At 55.3% G+C, this 18,939-nt stretch overlaps 2 protein-coding genes across 9 annotated transcripts in view; both read left to right on the forward strand.

Moving 5' to 3' along the window:
• The window catches only part of Napsa (napsin A aspartic peptidase), a 13,112-nt gene extending 7,185 nt beyond the window's left edge, over positions 1-5,927 (forward strand). Inside the window, exons 2-9 of the mRNA XM_021210525.2 lie at positions 576-711; positions 805-928; positions 1,068-1,186; positions 1,703-1,902; positions 4,100-4,222; positions 4,324-4,468; positions 4,827-4,925; positions 5,611-5,927. Coding sequence (XP_021066184.1) covers positions 576-711; positions 805-928; positions 1,068-1,186; positions 1,703-1,902; positions 4,100-4,222; positions 4,324-4,468; positions 4,827-4,925; positions 5,611-5,850 — 1,186 coding nt within the window. The 3' untranslated portion in view covers positions 5,851-5,927. The remainder of the gene's footprint in view (positions 1-575; positions 712-804; positions 929-1,067; positions 1,187-1,702; positions 1,903-4,099; positions 4,223-4,323; positions 4,469-4,826; positions 4,926-5,610) is intronic.
• A 3,703-nt stretch (positions 5,928-9,630) lies between these two features.
• The window catches only part of Kcnc3 (potassium voltage-gated channel subfamily C member 3), a 12,793-nt gene continuing 3,484 nt past the window's right edge, over positions 9,631-18,939 (forward strand). For 3 of the 8 annotated variants that reach the window (XM_029539816.1, XM_029539837.1, XM_029539806.1), the window contains exons 1-4: positions 9,631-10,849; positions 14,208-15,315; positions 16,624-16,653; positions 17,386-17,580. In XM_029539816.1, coding sequence (XP_029395676.1) covers positions 9,977-10,849; positions 14,208-15,315; positions 16,624-16,653; positions 17,386-17,580 — 2,206 coding nt within the window. In that variant the 5' untranslated portion in view covers positions 9,631-9,976. Of the gene's footprint in view, positions 10,850-14,207; positions 15,316-16,623; positions 16,654-17,385; positions 17,581-17,810; positions 17,938-18,939 lie in introns of all 8 variants that reach the window. The other 5 variants (XM_029539823.1, XM_029539830.1, XM_021204565.2 and 2 more) reach the window with 3 other exon arrangements.

The raw sequence follows: 18,939 nt of genomic DNA on the forward strand, positions 1-18,939 counted from the left end.
CCCGAGTGCTGGGATTAAAGGCATGTGCCACCACGCCCGGCCCTTATATATACTTTTAATCATTCTTTTTAACGATGTGCTTATGTGTGCGTCTGTGTGTGGGTATATGAGGTGAGCTCATCGTTGCGGGAGGCCAGAAGTGGGTGTTGCATCTCTTGAAGCTGGAGGAAAAGGTGGTTGTGAACCACCCAGTATGGGTGTTGGGAACAGAGCTCATGTTTTCTTCTTGACCCTCAAGTGTCCTTAACCACTCACTGAACCATCTCTCCAGCTTCCCTTCCCATCAACTTTGCTGCGGCGGGAGAGGGGGGCGAATCTTTGGACCCCACAGGAAATGCTGCTTCCTGGGGAATAGCTTACTGTAAGGTATGTGGATCCTGGCAGGTCTTTGAGGTCCTGTACACAGATCCTTTCTTCTGTAGTGCCGCCCTCAGCAGCACTTCCTGGTCCATGACTGTTCCTACAGGACCTCGGGGATCGTTACCTTCAGGTCCTATGGAGGGCATCTGTCACACGAGGGTCTCCTGGATGCATTGGTTTGTCAATGTTCAAATTGTCTCTTTCTCTCTCTCTAGTGTCCCTCTTCGACGAATCCACCTTGGACACAGGATCTTAAACCCACTGAATGGATGGGAACAGCCAGCAGAGCTTTCTTGGACCCCTACCTCTGGTGGCAACCCCTCCTTTGTGCCTCTCTCCAAGTTCATGAACGTGAGTCCCAGCGCCCCCCCCCCCCNTCCTGTTCTCACCCTTGCGGCAGAATAACCAGCTCTTCGTTTACCCTGTGTTCTCTTGTGCCATCAGACCCAGTATTTTGGAAATATTGGTTTGGGAACGCCTCCTCAGAATTTCACCGTTGTCTTTGACACGGGTTCTTCCAACTTGTGGGTTCCGTCCACTAGATGTCATTTCTTCAGTTTGGCATGCTGTGAGTTCCCCTGAGGAAGAAGGCCAAAGGGTCGGGATGGGAGAAGACGAGGGACTTGACCTCAGTGCTCCCTAGGCTGTCCTCATAGGTGCTGAGTCTCCCATGCCCTGACTGACACCTATCTCATCTCTTGAATTAGGGTTTCACCATCGCTTTAATCCCAAGGCCTCCAGCTCCTTTCGGCCCAATGGGACCAAGTTTGCCATTCAGTATGGGACCGGGCGGCTGAGCGGAATCCTGAGCCAGGAAAATCTGACTGTGGGTGACTTCAGCAGCTCAAGACTCCAGTTTATAACCAGAATCCACTGCCATCTGGTTCAGGGAGGGGCTTGAGGAGGCAGGCCCTGATAGGAGACAGGGAGGAGATTCTTGAGAAGAGGTGGATGGGGGTGGGTGGGGGTGGGAGTGGGGAATCACGGCGGTGGGAGTCTCCTGGGCAAGGAATGGAGCTTCTTAGAAAGATGTAGGGTCTGCTGGGAAAGGAGGTAACGTTTCTAGCAAAGAGACGGGGTCTCCTTAGCAAGAAGATGGGGCTTCTTGTGAAGGGGCGGGGCATAAGAGGCTTCCTTTGCAGATAAGCGTTGCCTCCTCAGAAGTGGGGCTTCCTGGATGGTGGTGGGGTGGAACCTCCCGAGCAAATGTGTGTGGCTTTTTAGGAAGAAACGAGATGTAGACCATTTAGACTCCTTTCCCAATGATCCCAAGCAGGGTCTCGGCCATACGGAGGGTAATGCGTTTCTAGAAGTAACTGTTCCCACATCAATTTACCCCTAGATCGGGGGGATCCACGATGCTTCTGTGACATTTGGAGAGGCTCTGTGGGAGCCCAGCCTGATCTTTGCTTTCGCCCACTTTGATGGGATCCTGGGCCTCGGCTTCCCCACTCTGGCTGTGGGCGGAGTTCAGCCTCCGCTGGATGCGATGGTGGAGCAAGGGCTGCTGGAGAGACCCATCTTCTCCTTTTACCTCAACAGGTATCGTGTGGGAATGACCTCCATACCTGAGAGTGCAAATATGGCTAAAATCCCTTAAGGGGCATCTACCGTCCTCCTAAGGTGTTCCGATACCTCGGCACCCTTCTTACAGTTTACTCTGGGGAACCAATCAGTTTATATGCTTCCTTCCAGAGAATAGGCGAGGCCTTGCTCACAATGGTGAGTGTGCTCCTCCCCCTCAAAGGCTGTCCCTGAAAAGCCTTCGCCCAGAGAGATGAGGGGATTCCCGGTAGCTTCAGGGATGGAGCTTCCCCCAGTCTTCCCTGGCCTGTACACTGTAGCACGTCTCCCAGGTCACTAGCAGTTGAAGCAGAGTTGTCTAAGTGGGGGGCAGCTGCATACTCAGGTGAGGATCCCATGGCGCCCCTCAGCCCTCCATGAGGGGTGTAAACAGTCAACAAGGCCAGCTAGGACGAACTTTTACAACAGAGCACAGTTAAACACCCAAGATGGTGGTTGTTCGGCTTGGCACACAATCACTGCAACACCCCCAAGAAATCTCCTTCGGGAAGTTTCCATTTATCAACACAGGAAGCCCGGTGGTCCTTGAAGGAAGTCAGCCTCCCCACACAAGAGCTTCTACCTGCATTCGGGAAGTGCTTACCCAATATAGAAAAAACGAGAAAAAACCCACAACCTAAGTGGCAACTCAGAACACACCCACTATGCTCACCATGGGGCCACAACGCCCCAGACTTTGAAATCAAACAGGAAATTCCAGGCCCATTTGACAAGTACCGCACTTAAGGACCCCCTCTTCACCCCAAAGAGAGCTCGCACTTCACTGGAGAGCCCAGCCGAGAGCTAGGGTCAGCCATTACTCACCAGCTTTTAGTAGGCACAGCCTTATACTCAAAAGGCCCTTCTCAGATCACACATGCCTGGCAGCACAGTACTTGGCAGGCGGAAGCAGGATCAGGACTCCAAGGTCATCTTTGTCTTGCTTCCAGTCCCCATAGCTAAGGACCTGCCTGCACTCCCCTACCCGCCTGTCTTGGGTAGGGTTACTATTGCCAGGATAGAACACTGTGACCAAAAACGAGCTGGAGGAGAAAGAGTTTGTTTGGCTTATGCTTCTGTCCTCAGACACACCAGAAGAGGGCATCGGATCCCATTACAGATGGTTGTGAGCCACCATGTGGTTGCTGGGAATTGAACTCAGGACCTCTGGGAGAGCAGTCAGTGCTCTTAACCTCTGAGCCATCTCTCCAGCCCTAGCTTATGCTTTTAAATCACTGGTCATCAGTGAAGGAAGTAAACAGGAACTCAAACAGGGCAGTGTCTTAGTTAAAGTTTCTATTGCTATGAAGCAACACCATAACCAAGACAATTCTTTTGTATTTATTTATTTTGTTTTTCAAGACAGGGTTTCTCTGGGTAGCCCTGGCTGTCCTGGAACTCACTCTGTAGACCAGGCTGGTCTTGAACTCAGAAATCTGCCTGCCTCTGCCTCTCAAGTGTGGGATTAAAGGCGTGTGCCACCACTGCCCGACTCCAAGACAACTCTTTAATTAAGGAAAACATTTGAATAGAGCTGGCTTACAGTTCCAGAGGTTAGTCCATCATTGTCATGACAGGAAGCATGGCAGCGTGCAGACAGACATGGTGCTGGAGAAGGAGCTGAGAGTTCTACATCTTGATCCGAAGCCAGCAGGAAATGACAGTGAACCACTGGGCTTGGCTTGAGTGTCAGAGACACACCCCCTCCCCTAGTGACACACTTCCTCCAACAAGGCCACACCTCATAGTAGTACCACTCCCTCTGGGGACATTTTCTTTCAAACCACCACAGGCATGATCCCAGAGGCAGAAACAGAGGTCGTGGAGGGGCGCTGCTGACTGGCTTTCTCTCATGGCTTGCTCAGCCTGCTTTCTTATAGAACCTAGGACCACCTGCCCTCCCACATCCATCACTAAGAAAATGCTCTACAGGCTTGCCGATAGGCTGAGCTTATTGAGTTATTTTGTCAGCTGAGGTTCCCTAATCTTCAGTGACTCTAGCTGGTGTCGTTCCAATTCTAGTACATGTGCTGCCGACTCTAGCTGGTATCAAGTTGACATGAAACCAGCCAGCACACCCATCCAGAAGCCAACTGGAGGAAGTCCCATCCCTGACCACCTCAGATGAAACCAACAGATGAAACACCAGCCGCCTAACTACACTTTGCTTCCGCAGGGATTCTGCAGGGTCTGATGGGGGAGAGCTGGTCCTGGGGGGCTCAGACCCCGCTCACTACGTACCTCCCCTCACCTTCATACCAGTCACCATCCCCGCCTACTGGCAGGTCCACATGGAGAGGTGAGGAGCCCAGCTGGCTTCATGGGGTTTGAGCTGAGGGTCTGGACACCCAGGCTCTGCCTCTGATGACAGCTCCTTCCTTCCCTATCCTTCCCTCGCAGTGTGAAGGTCGGCACAGGGCTGAATCTCTGTGCCCAGGGCTGCAGTGTCATCCTAGACACAGGCACATCCCTCATCACAGGACCTAGTGAGGAGATCCGGGCCTTGAATAAGGCCATTGGGGGATTTCCCTTCCTGAATGGGCAGGTGAGGACCACTCCTGGCGCTGGCGGGTATGCTGGAGGATCTTGGGAATTTGGTGGAAGACTGGTGGGGAGCTGCTGCCTAAGGGACAGAAGCAGGTAAAGAGGAAGTTAAGAAAGAGGGCAGGTGGGTCTGGAGGTCTGAGCGATAGGGCAGAAGGCAGTAGGAGGAAGCCAACATGCTTTCCAGGTGGGTAGGGGAGAAACATGTAGAACTGGACTTAATAGCAGAAGCCTACAGGAGACTTTGAATACCTGACTGCCCAATATAAGCTGTACTCCAGGGCACTAGGGAGCCACCTAAGGCACTTGAGGAGAGCAAGCGCCACCTGCCTACCTTTAGTGTTTCTCTTCTTCCGCAGTACCTCATGCAGTGTTCCAGGATACCAGAGCTTCCCCCTGTCTCCTTCCGCCTTGGTGGAGTCTGGTTTAACCTCACAGGCCAGGACTACGTCATCAAGGTAAGTCGACAGCCATAGTGACTTCAGAGTAACAAACTGAGCTTGAGAGAGTACAGGTGGGACTCTGACGCACCAGGCCCAGGAATCCAACACAGGAACTCTGCTCTTATACACACTTTCACTGTGGAGCTCTGGCAGGCCTAGAATTGTTAATATAGACCAGGTCGGCCTCAAACTCAGAGATTCTCCTGCCTCTGCTTCTCAAGGGCTGGGATCAAAGGCCTGCCGGCACCCAGCCTGGACCTTGCTTTCCCTTTTCTATTCTTCCTTTCAAAAAAATTTTTATTTATTTTGTGTGTGAGCCTGCCCTTGACCACAACACGTGTATAGAAGTCAAAAGACAATTTAAAAGAATCAACTTTTCTCTTACTACGAGCGGGTCTGAGGATTGAACTCAGATCGGCAAACTTAGCAGCAAGCACCTTTACCGGCTGAGCCATTTCATAACTTCTCTTTCATTTTATTCCATTTCTTTCTTTCTTCCTTTTAAATGGAGTTTATGTGTATAGCCTTGGCTGGCCTTGAACTCCCCACCCTCCTGCCTTTGTCTCTGGAGTGCTGGCATCACTGGCTGATGGCATCATGCCCAGCTAGAAATATTCCTTGTCCTCTTCTGGGTGTAGATGGGACAATCAAACCCGGAGCCCCGTGATACACAGTGTCCTGTGTTGTCGTCACCTTGCAGATTCTTCAGAGCGACGTTGGCCTCTGCCTGTTGGGCTTCCAAGCCTTGGATATCCCCAAGCCTGAGGGACCCCTCTGGATCCTCGGGGATGTCTTTTTGGGGCCCTATGTGGCTGTCTTTGACCGAGGGGACAAAAACGTAGGCCCGCGCGTGGGACTGGCGCGTGCTCAGTCTCGTGCAACAAAACAAGCAGAAAAAAAGGCTACGCAGGCGCAGTTCTTCAGAAGACGCCCGGGTTAGGGTAGAAGCAAACAGGGCCACAGCAACTATGCTTCTTTCCAATTAAAAAATTCTAATAAAATAAAAAATCAACTTTCCATGTAAGGATATACCATTTGGGTAACTTTCGGGGAGGGGAAAAATGAATGTTTGACCTCTGGAGTTAAGAAAGGGGAGGGAAGAGAAGCATCCCATTTTGCAGGGTGCGCGCCCGCGAGAGGGAACAACAATCCCCATGAAGCCTCTGGCCCCCCACTGTCTGCAGTCAAAGATCCGCACACCGCGGAGCATCACGGATTTTGTAGTCCTCTCCCTGCTGGCGTCCCGCTAGAGGCTGCCACAGCCACAACAAGCGTGGGAGGCGACCGGTAGCGATGACAGCGACAGGTGGCAGTGGGGATTATTACATCGGTAAAGGGTTTTCCAGTCCTTGTTCTAAGGAAAGAAGTCATCATCTTACGGATCTTGTGTGTCCTACCCTCTCCCTGGGGATTCCAAGGCTCCTGGGTCGGACATAAAGGCGGAGCTTGAAGACCCTGGGTTGTGGGGAGCAAGGGCTGTCCCTCCTCCGGTGGTGATGTCACAGCCTCCATCAGCAAGTCTCTCGCTGCCCAGAGGTGTCGGGGCACGTTCACTCTTCCCCGGGTCACTCTTCCCCCGCCGCCAGATCCCTTCAGTCCCCTCCTCGTCTAAATTTGGGGTGAGTACGGGGAGGGGGCAGAGGCTCAAGCTCTGGGAGTGGGAAGACAGACTACATCTAGGCTTGTGAGAGACAAGGGATACGGGACCAAAGATTGCAGCAGAGGATCCCCCTGGATTTTGAGCTTTGAGGAGAGACAAAGTACGTGTGTGTGTGTGTGTGTGTGTGTGTGTGTGTGTGTGTGTGTACAAAGTACATGTGTGTGTGTGGGGGGGTCTTTTTGTTTGTTTTTGTTTTTGAAGACATTGTTTCTCTGTTCTGGAACTCACTTTGTAGACCAGACTGGCCTCGAACTCAGAGAGCTATGCCTGTCTCTGCCTCCTGAGTGCAGGATTAAAGGCGCGCACCACCACAGTCTGGCTGGGGGTGGGGTGGGGATGGGTCTTATGCTGTGAGTTTCCAGTCTCCGATTTACTGAGACTTTTTCCTGGATTTTGCACTGATGGAATGGGAGCAGGGAGCAGAGCACAAAGGAATCTTTGAAGTCCAAGAAGGGAAGACTGGTTCCCTAGTGACATGGCCTTGGGAATAGGGGAGAAGACAGTCAGAGGGATGACAGAAGGTGTCTGGGGAAAGGATGTGGATGGATGAGTTAAACCAGGATGGAGAAAAGTGTCTCAAGAAAGGGCCAGATATCTTCCTACGTCCCTCACCCAGTCTTGATTCTGTCCCCCTCTGGATACCCTGTAACTAGCTTCATCCAGCCTCTGGTGGAAGGGGGGTGATTCCCTAGTGACCAAGCCTTCTCCCTACACCCTGGCGAGGTCTTGGAGTGATGACAACACCCAAGATCCCCCAAGCCTTCATGAGTTTCAAACTGTTGCCTGCCTCTAACCTCACAAGTCTTCTGTTTCCTCTCGCCAGCCTCCACCTCACTCCCAACTTCTGACCAATTTATTTGGTAATTGGATCCTGTGCATGGCTTCTGCTAAAAGCAGCCAAGTCCGGGTGGAGGTGAGGTGTGAAAGGACTGTGACTTAGGTCCATTCCTCAGCCTCTAATGCATCCCCAACCCCGCCCTATCCCTGCAAGCCTATCCCTAACTGACCTGGGATCCACACCCACTCCCTCACAGCAAGTCCCTCTGTGATATGCCAGCATTAGGAGTACAAAGTGGGCAGTGAGCGCCTCTTTCTGTTTTCTGCCCTGGCGGATCCATCAGAGTATTGGAGTCTCCAGAGGAGGGGGCTCCAGGGTCTGGGGAGGGTGAGGATGCACTCCTGGGTCTGCAGGACAGGCCCCATTTCTTCAACTCTCCCGGGGAGTGACAGACTCAACTACTGCCAGGATGGGAACGGGGGGGGGGGGTGTTAGACTGAGGTAGGGAACCCAGAAACGGGAATTCAGAATCTGGAGCAGGATACAGAGACCAAGGCAAGACTAGGACCAAGAGACCCAGAGACAGAGAGGAACCAAGACCCAGGGAGAGAGGAAGACACAGACCCTGAGAGAAACAAAAGCCCAGGGAGGGCTGGGGAGAGGAAGCTGGGGACAGAGGCTCAGAAAGGGAGAAGCAGAGTCTCAGAGAGAGAGAGAGACAGATTCAGATGGGGAAGATAACTGACCAAGAGAGAGGGCCTGTGACCTAGAGGAGGGGGACAGAGACCCAAAGAGAAAGGAGAGATCCACATATAGAGACACGGAGAAACAGAGACTTAGAAAAGAGAAACCCGAAACCTAGAGTGGTGGGGACAGGTAGGAGGACAGTCAGAGACAACGGAGAAAGGTGACAGACACACTTTAGCGGGAACGGGTCTGGAGACGGGAATACGAACCCGCGTAGAGCCTGCAGAGGAAGGCGAGGAGCCAGCGACCGCCGCAGCCCGTGACCCGCCCTCTTCGTTCCCGCAGGCGCCTCCTCCCGCTGCAGCCCCCGCCGCAGCCGCTGCACTCGCGCTCTGCCGGCCCTGCGCCTAGGACCGCCCAGAGGGCGGGGCCTCCCCGCTCGGAGGTGTGAGGTCTCTCCTCTGGCTTCTCACTTTTCCTTCCATAACCCCGCCCCTTCCCAAGGGTCCCGTCTCACCTCGTGGCTGAGAGGCTGTTGCCCGTGCTCGCGGTGGCGCTCTTTCCTGCATGCCTGGTGCCCACTCCTTTACCCATCTCTTGGCCCTTCTGTCTGCACTCTTTGTTGTCTAGGCTTCATCCCCTTTCTTCCACCAGCTGGCAACTTTTGTCCCTTCCCTAAGACGTAGTGGACCATACTCGGGGGGGTCTCTGACAATGAATCTCTCTATTCCAGCCCACCCCCACCCCCACCCCCGTGTCCAGCAATGAGTGTCTTTCCCCTAACAGGTGTCTCATTTCCAGAACTCCATCCTACTGGCCTGGAGACTTCTGGCTCTCTAAATGCTCATTTTTAGCGCCCCACTCTGCCATCCACTTACTAGTCGCATCTTCCTCTGGACTATTGAAGATGTTTCATATAAGATACAGACCCTGTCCATCTGTCTGTGTCTCCCATTCATCCGGATCCTCTTCGCCCAGGTCTAGTTCCATCTAACGAAGTCCAAGTTTGCAACTTCCAGTTGGACCTGGTGGTGCTCATCTGTCATCTCAGCTACTTGGGATGCTAATGTTGAAGCAGGACAGCGAACCGAAAGACCTCCCTGAACTCCACAACTTGCAGCCTCCGCCCCTCCCTAGCTTTCACGCAGAGGCTCCCAGGTCTCTCCTTCCTTCCTTTATTTACCATAGCGTCCCAGTATCTTCCGCTTCGACTGTCTCCTGTCAGTTTTTTACTTAATCAAGTTCCAACTCCACCTCCAGTTCCCTTGTACCGCCCCCACCCCAGTTGAGACCCTCCCCCCTCACCGTCGCAGCCCAATAAGGACTGTTAATAATCTCTTGGGCTCGCTGCATCCAATCATTCCTACTTTCCCGTTCATTTGCCTTTTCAGTGTAGGTCCTGCCTGCCCGGGCTCTAAGCAATTTGTTTTCTTTTTGTCAGCTTCTCTTGTTGTGACTTCTCCCCTCTAACCCGTTCCTCCCCCCACCCCCCAACAGAATTGATAGGCCTTTTTTTTTCAAGGCAGAGTCTCATGCAGCCCAGGCTGGCCTCTATCTCACTTTGTAGCATGACCTTGAACGCCTGATCCCCCTTCCTTCACGGTACCTGGCTCTTTCCCATACCTGGCTCTGAGGTCTCCATTTTCGCTGTGCTGCTGAGTTAGGCATTTTTAGGGTCCCCCTTGACGCCCTGCCCTCTCCTAGGTAGGATCCAATCCCTGAGCTTTCTGTGCAACCCCACCTCCTCTAGCTACGCTGGGTCGGAGTCTGCCTAGCCGTGGTCCCGCCCAGTCGCTCAGCCCAATCAGCGCGTGTCCTCCCTCCACCTGCCCAATCACACCCTCCCATCCATTCATCGCCTCCTCCTGTCCTATCACGTCTGCCTCTCTATCCGGGCCCCGCCCCCGAGACCCTGCCCCCTCAGCCCCGCCTCCCTGTCCAATGCTCAGCTCAGTGTGCGTCTGGTCGTTCAGCGGGCGCCAGGGGACCGGCAAGCAGCAGCCTCAGCCGGTGCCAACGCCGCAGCCGCCTGAGTCCTCACCGCCGCCTCTGCCGCCGCCGCCGCAGCAGCAGTGCGCTCAGCCCGGCACCACCGCCTCCCCGGCGGGTGCACCGCTTGCCTGCGGGCCTGGGGGCCGGCGTGCCGAGCCATGCCCCGGGCTGCCGGCGGTGGCCATGGGGCGGCACGGCGGCGGCGGCGGCGACAGCGGTAAGATCGTGATCAACGTGGGCGGCGTGCGCCATGAGACGTACCGCTCCACGTTGCGCACCCTGCCAGGGACCCGACTGGCCGGGCTGACCGAGCCCGAGGCGGCCGCGCGCTTTGACTACGACCCGGGCACGGACGAGTTCTTCTTCGACCGTCACCCGGGCGTCTTCGCCTACGTGCTCAACTACTACCGCACCGGCAAACTGCACTGCCCGGCCGACGTGTGCGGGCCGCTCTTCGAGGAGGAGCTGGGCTTCTGGGGCATAGACGAGACGGACGTGGAGGCCTGCTGCTGGATGACCTACCGCCAGCACCGTGACGCTGAGGAGGCACTGGACTCCTTCGAGGCCCCGGACTCCTCGGCCAACGCCAACGCCAACGCCGGAGGCGCGCACGATGCGGGACTGGACGACGAGGCGGGCGCAGGAGGCGGCGGCCTGGACGGGGCAGGCGGCGAGCTCAAGCGTCTGTGTTTTCAGGACGCGGGCGGAGGTGCCGGAGGACCTGCCGGGGGCGCGGGCGGCGCGGGCGGCACCTGGTGGCGGCGCTGGCAGCCCCGTGTGTGGGCGCTTTTTGAGGACCCCTACTCGTCGCGAGCTGCCAGGGTGAGCGCGCTCTCCGAGCACTCTTAATTATCCCAACGGCTCTGTTTCCGGAGCACTCCATCCCAGTGTCCCTCTTCCTCTTGAGCCCTCCAGTTCTCTGGAAGCCCTTCCTCCTTGCAGCTGGAGTTCTCTGCGCCCCTGCAAACACACCCCTCTCTTTAGGCCACCCTTCCAAGGACACCTCCCGAAAACTTCAGCGTCCCTGGGACCTTCTAAACCCAAACTCGCTGCTGCTCCTAGTTATCATAGATCCTGGGGAACAGCTTCCTAGCTGGATTTCCCTGACAGTCCCATCACGCCTTTCCCACACACCTTCTGAGACCTTTGGCAGAACCCCAGAATGTCCTCAGCCTCTCCAAAACTCCCCCATTGTCCCTTGAACACTCCGAAGCCATTTACTTATTCCCGATCCTCAGTTTCCCAGGTCCCACCCGTCTCCAGACCCTCTGAAGTTCCAGATCCGTTTTTCTCTCAACTTTGGGCCTCCTGGCTGTTTGTGATCTTCTGCTCTTAGCTTTCAAAGTTCTAGAAGATCCCCGCCCCCCTAGGAACCCCCAGAGTCTTCTGAACTACTGGTCCTGGTCAGGACAGTTTCCCACAACCTAGCTGAGTGTGTGCTGGGGGTGGCGTCTTCCTTTCTAAAACCCTCAAATCCTTCACCCTCTTTACCAGCCTCCTGCAAAGGACTTCCTCCCTCGAGTCCAGCAGGTTCCACTCCTGTGTCTCCAAAAGAGCCCCGTGTTACACTTACCCTCTCCAGTACCCCCAGTATGTGTGTCTCCCCCTCCGAATTGCTCACAGTTCACAATCCTTCCCTTCAAATGCACCCCTGCCCCGTGTCTCGGGGATTAATCTCATTTCCATTCCTCCTTCCCCGGTTACTTTCTCATTCTGCCAAGTGACTTTCAGAAGTTTGTGTCACCTTAAACTCCAGTCATCAACCCAGAAATTTCTCAATTCCTACCCCAACCCCTCCTGAGATAGCTCAACCCGCAGGGTTCTCCTCTCCCGGCCTTGCTCCCCTCACCCCCATTTACCCACATCCCCTACCATCTTCTGTTTGCTTCTCCTGGTGTAAACCCAGAACCCTCCCCGGTCCTCCTCTCTTCTCCACCCTCTCCTTTCTTAGAAACCCCCAGAGTCCCTCAAAGAGCACTCCTGGAAGTTTGTAAGCCTCAGTAACTTCCCAGGCCTCATGAAGACTCTCTTGATAGCTCTGGCCATAGTTTCTTTTTTTCTTTGCCCCCCTCTTCCTGAAACTTCTTTTGGGCCAAGAGACCCTGGAACGAGGTATGTGGGAATAGCTTGGGGGTGAGTTCAGGAAAAAGGGGGCACTAGCAGAAGTGGGTAGCGGGAGAGCCATTCTCCACTCGCCCCCACCCCCCACCGTGCCGCGTCCTGGGCCAGGAAGGACGCGGAGCCGCAGTGCCGCATTCGTACTGCGGGGGGAGGGTGGGGGGGAACAAAGTGGGGGGAACGGAGGCTTCACATAAAGTTTAGTCCCTTAGAAGCGCTGAATTGGCGACATTTGGGGTTGAGTTGGGGGAAGGGGAAAGTAAGAGGGGCAGGAGGGACATGGCCCCAGATACTCCTTTGGGCCTCTGAGCATCTCCTCCCCCACTCGGTGGCCTGAGTAGTCCTTCATTCCTTTGACCCCATTGAAGGGTGCTGAGACAGAGATAGTCTTTGGGCGACAGTCAGATTAGGGACTGAGAATTGCTATGAAGGTTACTCATTTATTTGCACAGTTTTTAAATTTTATTTATTTATTTATTTGAGTATCTGCTGTGTGCTGGTACTTTCCAACCTCCAGGTGGACCTTCTTGCAAGTTGGGACCGTAAACCACCTCCAAGCTCAGGGTCCAGTCCTTCTGGCTCCGCTTTCTTTTCCTTCTTACAGAGCCTTGGTATCCCTCCATGCCTTCTGCTTAAGGGTCACTCCAGGGGAAACCAACCCTGCACCTGTGCGCTGTAGTGGCTGCCCACCCTTCCTCGGGTCCCTGGGAAGGAAGGGGTTACGCAAGTTGTAGGATAGGTGGCTTCTAGCCACGAAGCCCAAACCTTAGGCACTGCGGCTGCGCGCTGGCTTGCGGCGCTTTAGCCTGGAAGGAGTTAAGGCATTCAGGGCACTGCGGCTGCGCACTGCGGCTGGGGGAGCTGTCCATGGTTCTGGCCGCTTCGCGCCCTCCTCCGGGCCGGGTCGACCCGCCTCCACTGCAGTGCTGCAGCCTGCGGGTGGGGGAGGGGAGGCTCCGGGCATGCGCTCTGCAGAGGCCTCGGGCCTCTTCTCTACTGCGGAGAAATCAAGTCGGTGGTCTACACTACTGACCACTCTCCTAACCCTACCCTAAGACCCAGGGCCTACTCACCCCCCCCCCCCGAGTTACTGGACTCTGGCCCATAGTCTAGGCCCCTGAATTTACCTCTCCAGAACCATAACCCGTCCACAAGGCTTTTCGTTCCTCATTCCTCTTTCTTCTCCTTAGTCTGAACCTTAACGCCTTCCCCCTACAGCTTCCCCAACATCCTTGAACTGCCCCCCCTCCAGGTCTCTGTTTGCAGTGGGATACTGACAATGAGGTCCTTAGATCTTAGCCATTCTCTGACCCCCTCATCCTTGCCCCCCACTAACTGATCACCGTACCCTAGTAACAGCTCGGATCTCACTGTGTTCTAGGCGCTCAGCCAAGCACTGTTTTTGGAAGCAAGCCACTGTACACTCACCAAATCTTCATAACAATTCCATTAAAAAACAAAATACAGATTGAGAAAGCTTAACCCTTGCTCCAATTGACCAATTCAAACCCAGGTTTTTGAGCCGGGCTTAGTGGCCTGTTATCCCAGCTACTCAGAAGGCTGAGTCAAGAGGGCTGTAAGTTCAAAGCCAGCCTGGTTAAATTAGAGACCCCGTCTCAAAATAAAGAGGGCTGGGAATGAGTCTGGGGGCATAGTGCTCACCCACGTGCATCAGGCTGTTATGGGTAGTGTGTCCCGTCCCCCCCCCCCGTGTCCCCACCTGCCCTCTCCCTTCCCCAGCGCCAGGCTGAGACCCAAACCTCTGGGACATGGGCAGTGTTGTATTTGTTCTCATCCCCACCTGAGAGTATAGTATTTGAATCCTTTTGGAAAACCCTGATACAGAACCCAGAAAAGGCTCTTCCCCTGGGTCACTGTGGCAAGCTCCTGCCCTGAACCTCTGTTCCTGTCTCAGAACTGATGGCAGAAGCATTAAATGGGAACGCTTGAATTCTCATAGGATTTGGGTCCTGAAGTGGGGACCTCGAGGCCACCAGCAAGTTCTTTAGACGCCAGTGATACAAGTCAGTCACCCCCCATTCTCTTTCCCGTCCCCCTGCAGTATGTGGCCTTCGCCTCCCTATTCTTTATCCTCATCTCCATCACCACCTTCTGCCTGGAGACACACGAGGGCTTCATCCATATCAGCAACAAGACGGTGACACAGGCCTCCCCAATCCCTGGGGCTCCCCCGGAGAATATCACCAACGTGGAGGTGGAGACGGAACCCTTTTTGACCTACGTGGAAGGCGTGTGTGTGGTCTGGTTCACCTTTGAGTTTCTCATGCGGGTCACCTTCTGCCCAGATAAGGTGGAGTTTCTCAAAAGCAGCCTGAACATCATCGACTGCGTGGCCATCTTGCCCTTCTACTTGGAAGTGGGCCTGTCAGGTCTCAGCTCCAAAGCCGCCAAGGACGTGCTGGGCTTCCTGCGTGTCGTCCGTTTTGTTCGTATCCTTCGTATCTTCAAGCTGACCCGTCACTTCGTGGGGCTGCGTGTGCTGGGCCACACGCTCCGGGCCAGCACCAACGAGTTCCTGTTACTCATCATCTTCCTGGCCCTGGGGGTCCTCATCTTTGCCACCATGATCTACTACGCCGAACGCATCGGGGCTGACCCTGACGACATCCTGGGCTCCAACCACACCTACTTCAAGAACATCCCCATTGGCTTCTGGTGGGCTGTGGTCACCATGACCACCCTGGGCTATGGAGACATGTATCCCAAGACGTGGTCTGGGATGCTAGTCGGGGCACTGTGTGCCCTGGCTGGTGTGTTGACCATTGCCATGCCCGTGCCTGTCATTGTCAACAACTTCGGCATGTACTATTCACTGGCTATGGCCAAGCAGAAATTGCCAAAGAAGAAAAACAAACATATCCCCAGGCCCCCACAGCCTGGCTCACCCAACTACTGCAAGCCCGACCCCCCGCCTCCGCCCCCACCACACCCCCACCACGGCAGCGGTGGCATCAGCCCGCCGCCGCCCATCACCCCTCCTTCCATGGGGGTGACTGTGGCCGGGGCCTACCCACCTGGACCCCACACGCACCCCGGGCTGCTCAGGGGTGGTGCTGGGGGCCTGGGAATCATGGGATTGCCTCCTCTGCCAGCCCCTGGTGAGCCCTGCCCATTGGCTCAAGAAGAGGTGATTGAAACCAACAGGGCAGGTGAGGCTGGGGCCAGGACTGGAGGTGTGGGGAGACCTGGGGGGAAAGTGGCAGGGTTGGAGGGGACGAAGGGGCAGGGTTTCTCTTAGGTTCAGGCAGAGTAGGTTGGGAAGCAACAGAGCAGACAGAAAGGACAAATGGCTGGAAGGCTGGAGTGGGGGCACAAGGAGCCACAGAAACAGGATTCTGTATACAAGAGTTTGTGACCACGGATTTCAGCCAGGCTGCTCTCAAAGGCCCCTGGTCAGAAGCAGCGTAGTGAGGGTCTTTGGAGGAGGAGATGCAGAAACCCAGGTGTGACGGTGCATGCCTCCCATCCTTTGGAGGTACTTGGTACCTCCTGCACTTGGAAATAGAGATAGGAGGATGAGGTGTTCAAGGCCAGCCTGAGTTACATGTGTCTGTCTGAAAACTCAAAGTGGAGAGGAGAGAGGGGGAGAAGGGCGTGGTGATGTCCCCTGTAGTTCCAACACTGGGGAGGCCGAGGCAGGAGGGTCAACACATGTTTGAGGCTGTCTTGGGCTACATACATACAAACACAAGATTTGAGTGGCTTCCTGAGCTACTAGTTCATGTCGGTTCTTAGAGATACCTCTGTATCTATTTAAGAAGGCAAGGAAAGAGAGGGAGAGATAGAAAGAAAAAAGAAACGAGAGCCAGGCCTGGTGTCTGTAATTACAGGATTGAAGAGGAAGAGGCAGGATCAGGAGTTCAAGGTCAGTCTAAGTCACATGAGACCTCCTCTTAAAAAGAAAGGGGCTCAGTGTAAAACATAGGAGGTCTCACATGACTCCTAGGAAGGCCAGAGGCAGGCCTGGCTACCGTCACCTGCCTGTGACTGTGGCCGATAGTCCTGAGAGCCAGAGCAGGGGAAAGGACCGGTCACTCAAGAGAGGGAGACAAGTGGAGTCAGGCTGCCAGAGGTCATGCCCCGCCTACAGGAAGGCAAGAGAGAGACACAGGCCAAGGCCAGCAGAGTCAGGGTGCAGGGCTGAGTCAGGGTGCAGGGCTGCCAGGCAGGGTCTGCAGAGGGCAGTGGGGGACCCTGGGGATCTCAGAGCGTTCTTGTAAGAGAAGAGGCAGTCGGGTCTGGTTGAGCACACCTGTTATCCCAGCATTTGGGAAGCTGAGGCAGAAGGACTGTGAGTTCAGAGCTAGCCTGGACTATAGAGCGAGATTTGTCTTAAACTTTTTTTTTTTTTTTAAATAAGGAGACAGGCCAGGAAGAGGAGGGAGGAGAGGAGAAAGCTAGCCATTGCGCCTGATTTCTCGGGTTATGTGTGTCCTGGGGGACTCTGTTTTTTGCAGGCAGTGACTTGGGTGTCCTGGAGGAAGGAGGTGAGTGCTCCCCCCACCCCCCGCCGGGCCTTAAGTAGGTCAAGAAAATGAGCTAGTCTGCCTGGCCCCCCATCTTGCTCCCTTAGCCACTGACCCAGTTTTCCATCCATTAAAAATAGCTCAAGTCAGGACCTAGGGGACCCCCACCTCACCCTCCCTCACCTGTCACCTTCCCAGCCCTTCCCCACCCTACCCTTTGCCGCACCCCAGACTTGTCCCCAAGCAACCGCTTTGAAACCCGTGACATCCTCTCTGCCCCGCCAGTGCTCTGCGCCGGAACACTGATGACTGTGCCCACCCTTTCTGGGTTTTTGTTTTTCTTTTTGGAGGGTGGGATGGGGTGTGAGGTGTGGGATGGGATCTCACTATGGAGCCCAAGCTGGCCTCAAGCACGGATTCCTCCTGCCTCTGCTTCTTGAGTGATGGGTGACAGGTGTACACTACCATGCCAGGCCCGCAGTAGCCCGAGCCACCTTGCCAGTACCAAGCACGGCACAGTCTCCTCCTCTGGACATTCACATAGTCACACCTGACCGCCTCTCCCTAGTACTCACCTCTGCTCTTTAGCCAGCCACTGTCCACACTCTCAGTCGCACTTGCCCTCCCTGCCTCTTAGCACCGACCCCCGTGGCACCAGCAACTTTGTACCCCATGCCCCCAAGATCACTCGAATCTCCATCACTGTCATCGACGGCCTTCAGTTTCTCTCCTCCCTGGCCTCTCTTCCTGCAGTCGACCCCCGTCCCAATGGAGACCCTGCAGCAGCTGCACTGGCCCATGAGGACTGCCCCGCCATCGACCAGCCAGCCATGTCTCCGGAAGACAAGAGCCCGATCACTCCTGGAAGCCGGGGTCGCTATAGCCGGGACCGAGCTTGCTTCCTTGTCACAGACTATGCCCCTTCCCCTGATGGCTCCATCCGAAAAGGTGAGGTGCCCTCGAGGGGCTCCCCAGAGACCCTTCCTCTCTCCCAGCCCACGGGAGGAAGGAGAGGGGGTGGGGGAGGCACTGGACTTCCCTCTACTCTGCCCCTCGGCCCCAAACCGCCTTTTTCCCTATCCTCCCTCACCTTGAACCCCAAGGTTCCTCACCTGTCTTTATTTCATCTCCATCTCCCCCACCCGCCCTGACTCTCTGGCCTCTTCCCTCATCCTCAGCCACTGGTGCTCCCCCACTGCCCCCCCCATGCTGGCATAAGCCAGGTCCCCCAAGCTTCTTGCCCGACCTCAACGCCAACGCAGCAGCCTGGATATCCCCCTAGTGGACGAGCCCCTTCCCCCCAGGGTAAGTAGTTCCTCTCCACGACCCCTCCTGACTCCCCTTCCTTCTGTACCTCCGACTAACCTCTCTGAGAACATGCTCTCTCCCACTGACCAAGACCCTCACCCATGGTGAACAGCTGCACCCGGTTCCTGACACCGACTCCCACTGTCACCCCAGGATTTGCCGAGTCCTTACACTCCAGAACTAACCCTGCCCCGGCTCCCACCTCTGACTCACTCACCTCACCACCCCCCCACCCCACCTCTGACCCTCCCCTCACCTGTCTGTGCCCCTCTCTGGTCATTATTTTATCCAGTCACCGAGGTGGTTTATGGACACTCCTGAGTGCAGGAGTGAGACGAGAGTTCTCCCTGACTAAGAGCTGGGTTCAACCTGAGCAGACTTAAGTTTCCCAGGGGTTTCTGATGGCCAAGAAGAAAGCAGATAAGCACATCAGGGGAGAGACCAGGAATGTAGGGCCGTGCCAGGGGCTGGGAGGAGAATCTGGGGACAAGAGGATGGGGATCTAGCTGGGACCGGGTCTACGGAGATGAGAGGAAAGGGTGATGAGTCACAGAGGTCAAGGGTCAGTCAAGGATAGTCAAAGCCAGGCATGGTAGTACACATCTGCAATCAATCACCCTTGGATGCTGGGGCAGGAGGATTGTGAGATTGAAGCTAGCCGGGGCTAGAAAACAAGACCCTGCCACCCCGCATGTCTTGTCTTAGCCACTACACTTTGGGGGTGATTGGTCATACCGCAAAGAGGCCCCACCCTGAGGAGTAAGGAACTTTTCTAGCAGGCTCAGGTTCTCTTTGCCCAACTGTGACTTGTCCTCTCAGTGTGGGCAGGCCTGACTGTGGGTAGGCACCGCCACAGCCAACTCTGAGAGAAGTGACATGAGAACTGGATGAAAAGGATCAATCAGGAAGGACTAAAGGACAAGTGCACAGGCTCAGAGGCTGAACAGAGTGGCGGGGGGGGGGGGGAGAGAGGGGGGGATGTCCTGATAGAGCTGGGGA

This window comes from Mus pahari, chromosome 1 (genome assembly GCF_900095145.1).
Source record: "Mus pahari chromosome 1, PAHARI_EIJ_v1.1, whole genome shotgun sequence".
Taxonomy (NCBI): Eukaryota; Metazoa; Chordata; class Mammalia; order Rodentia; family Muridae; genus Mus; species Mus pahari.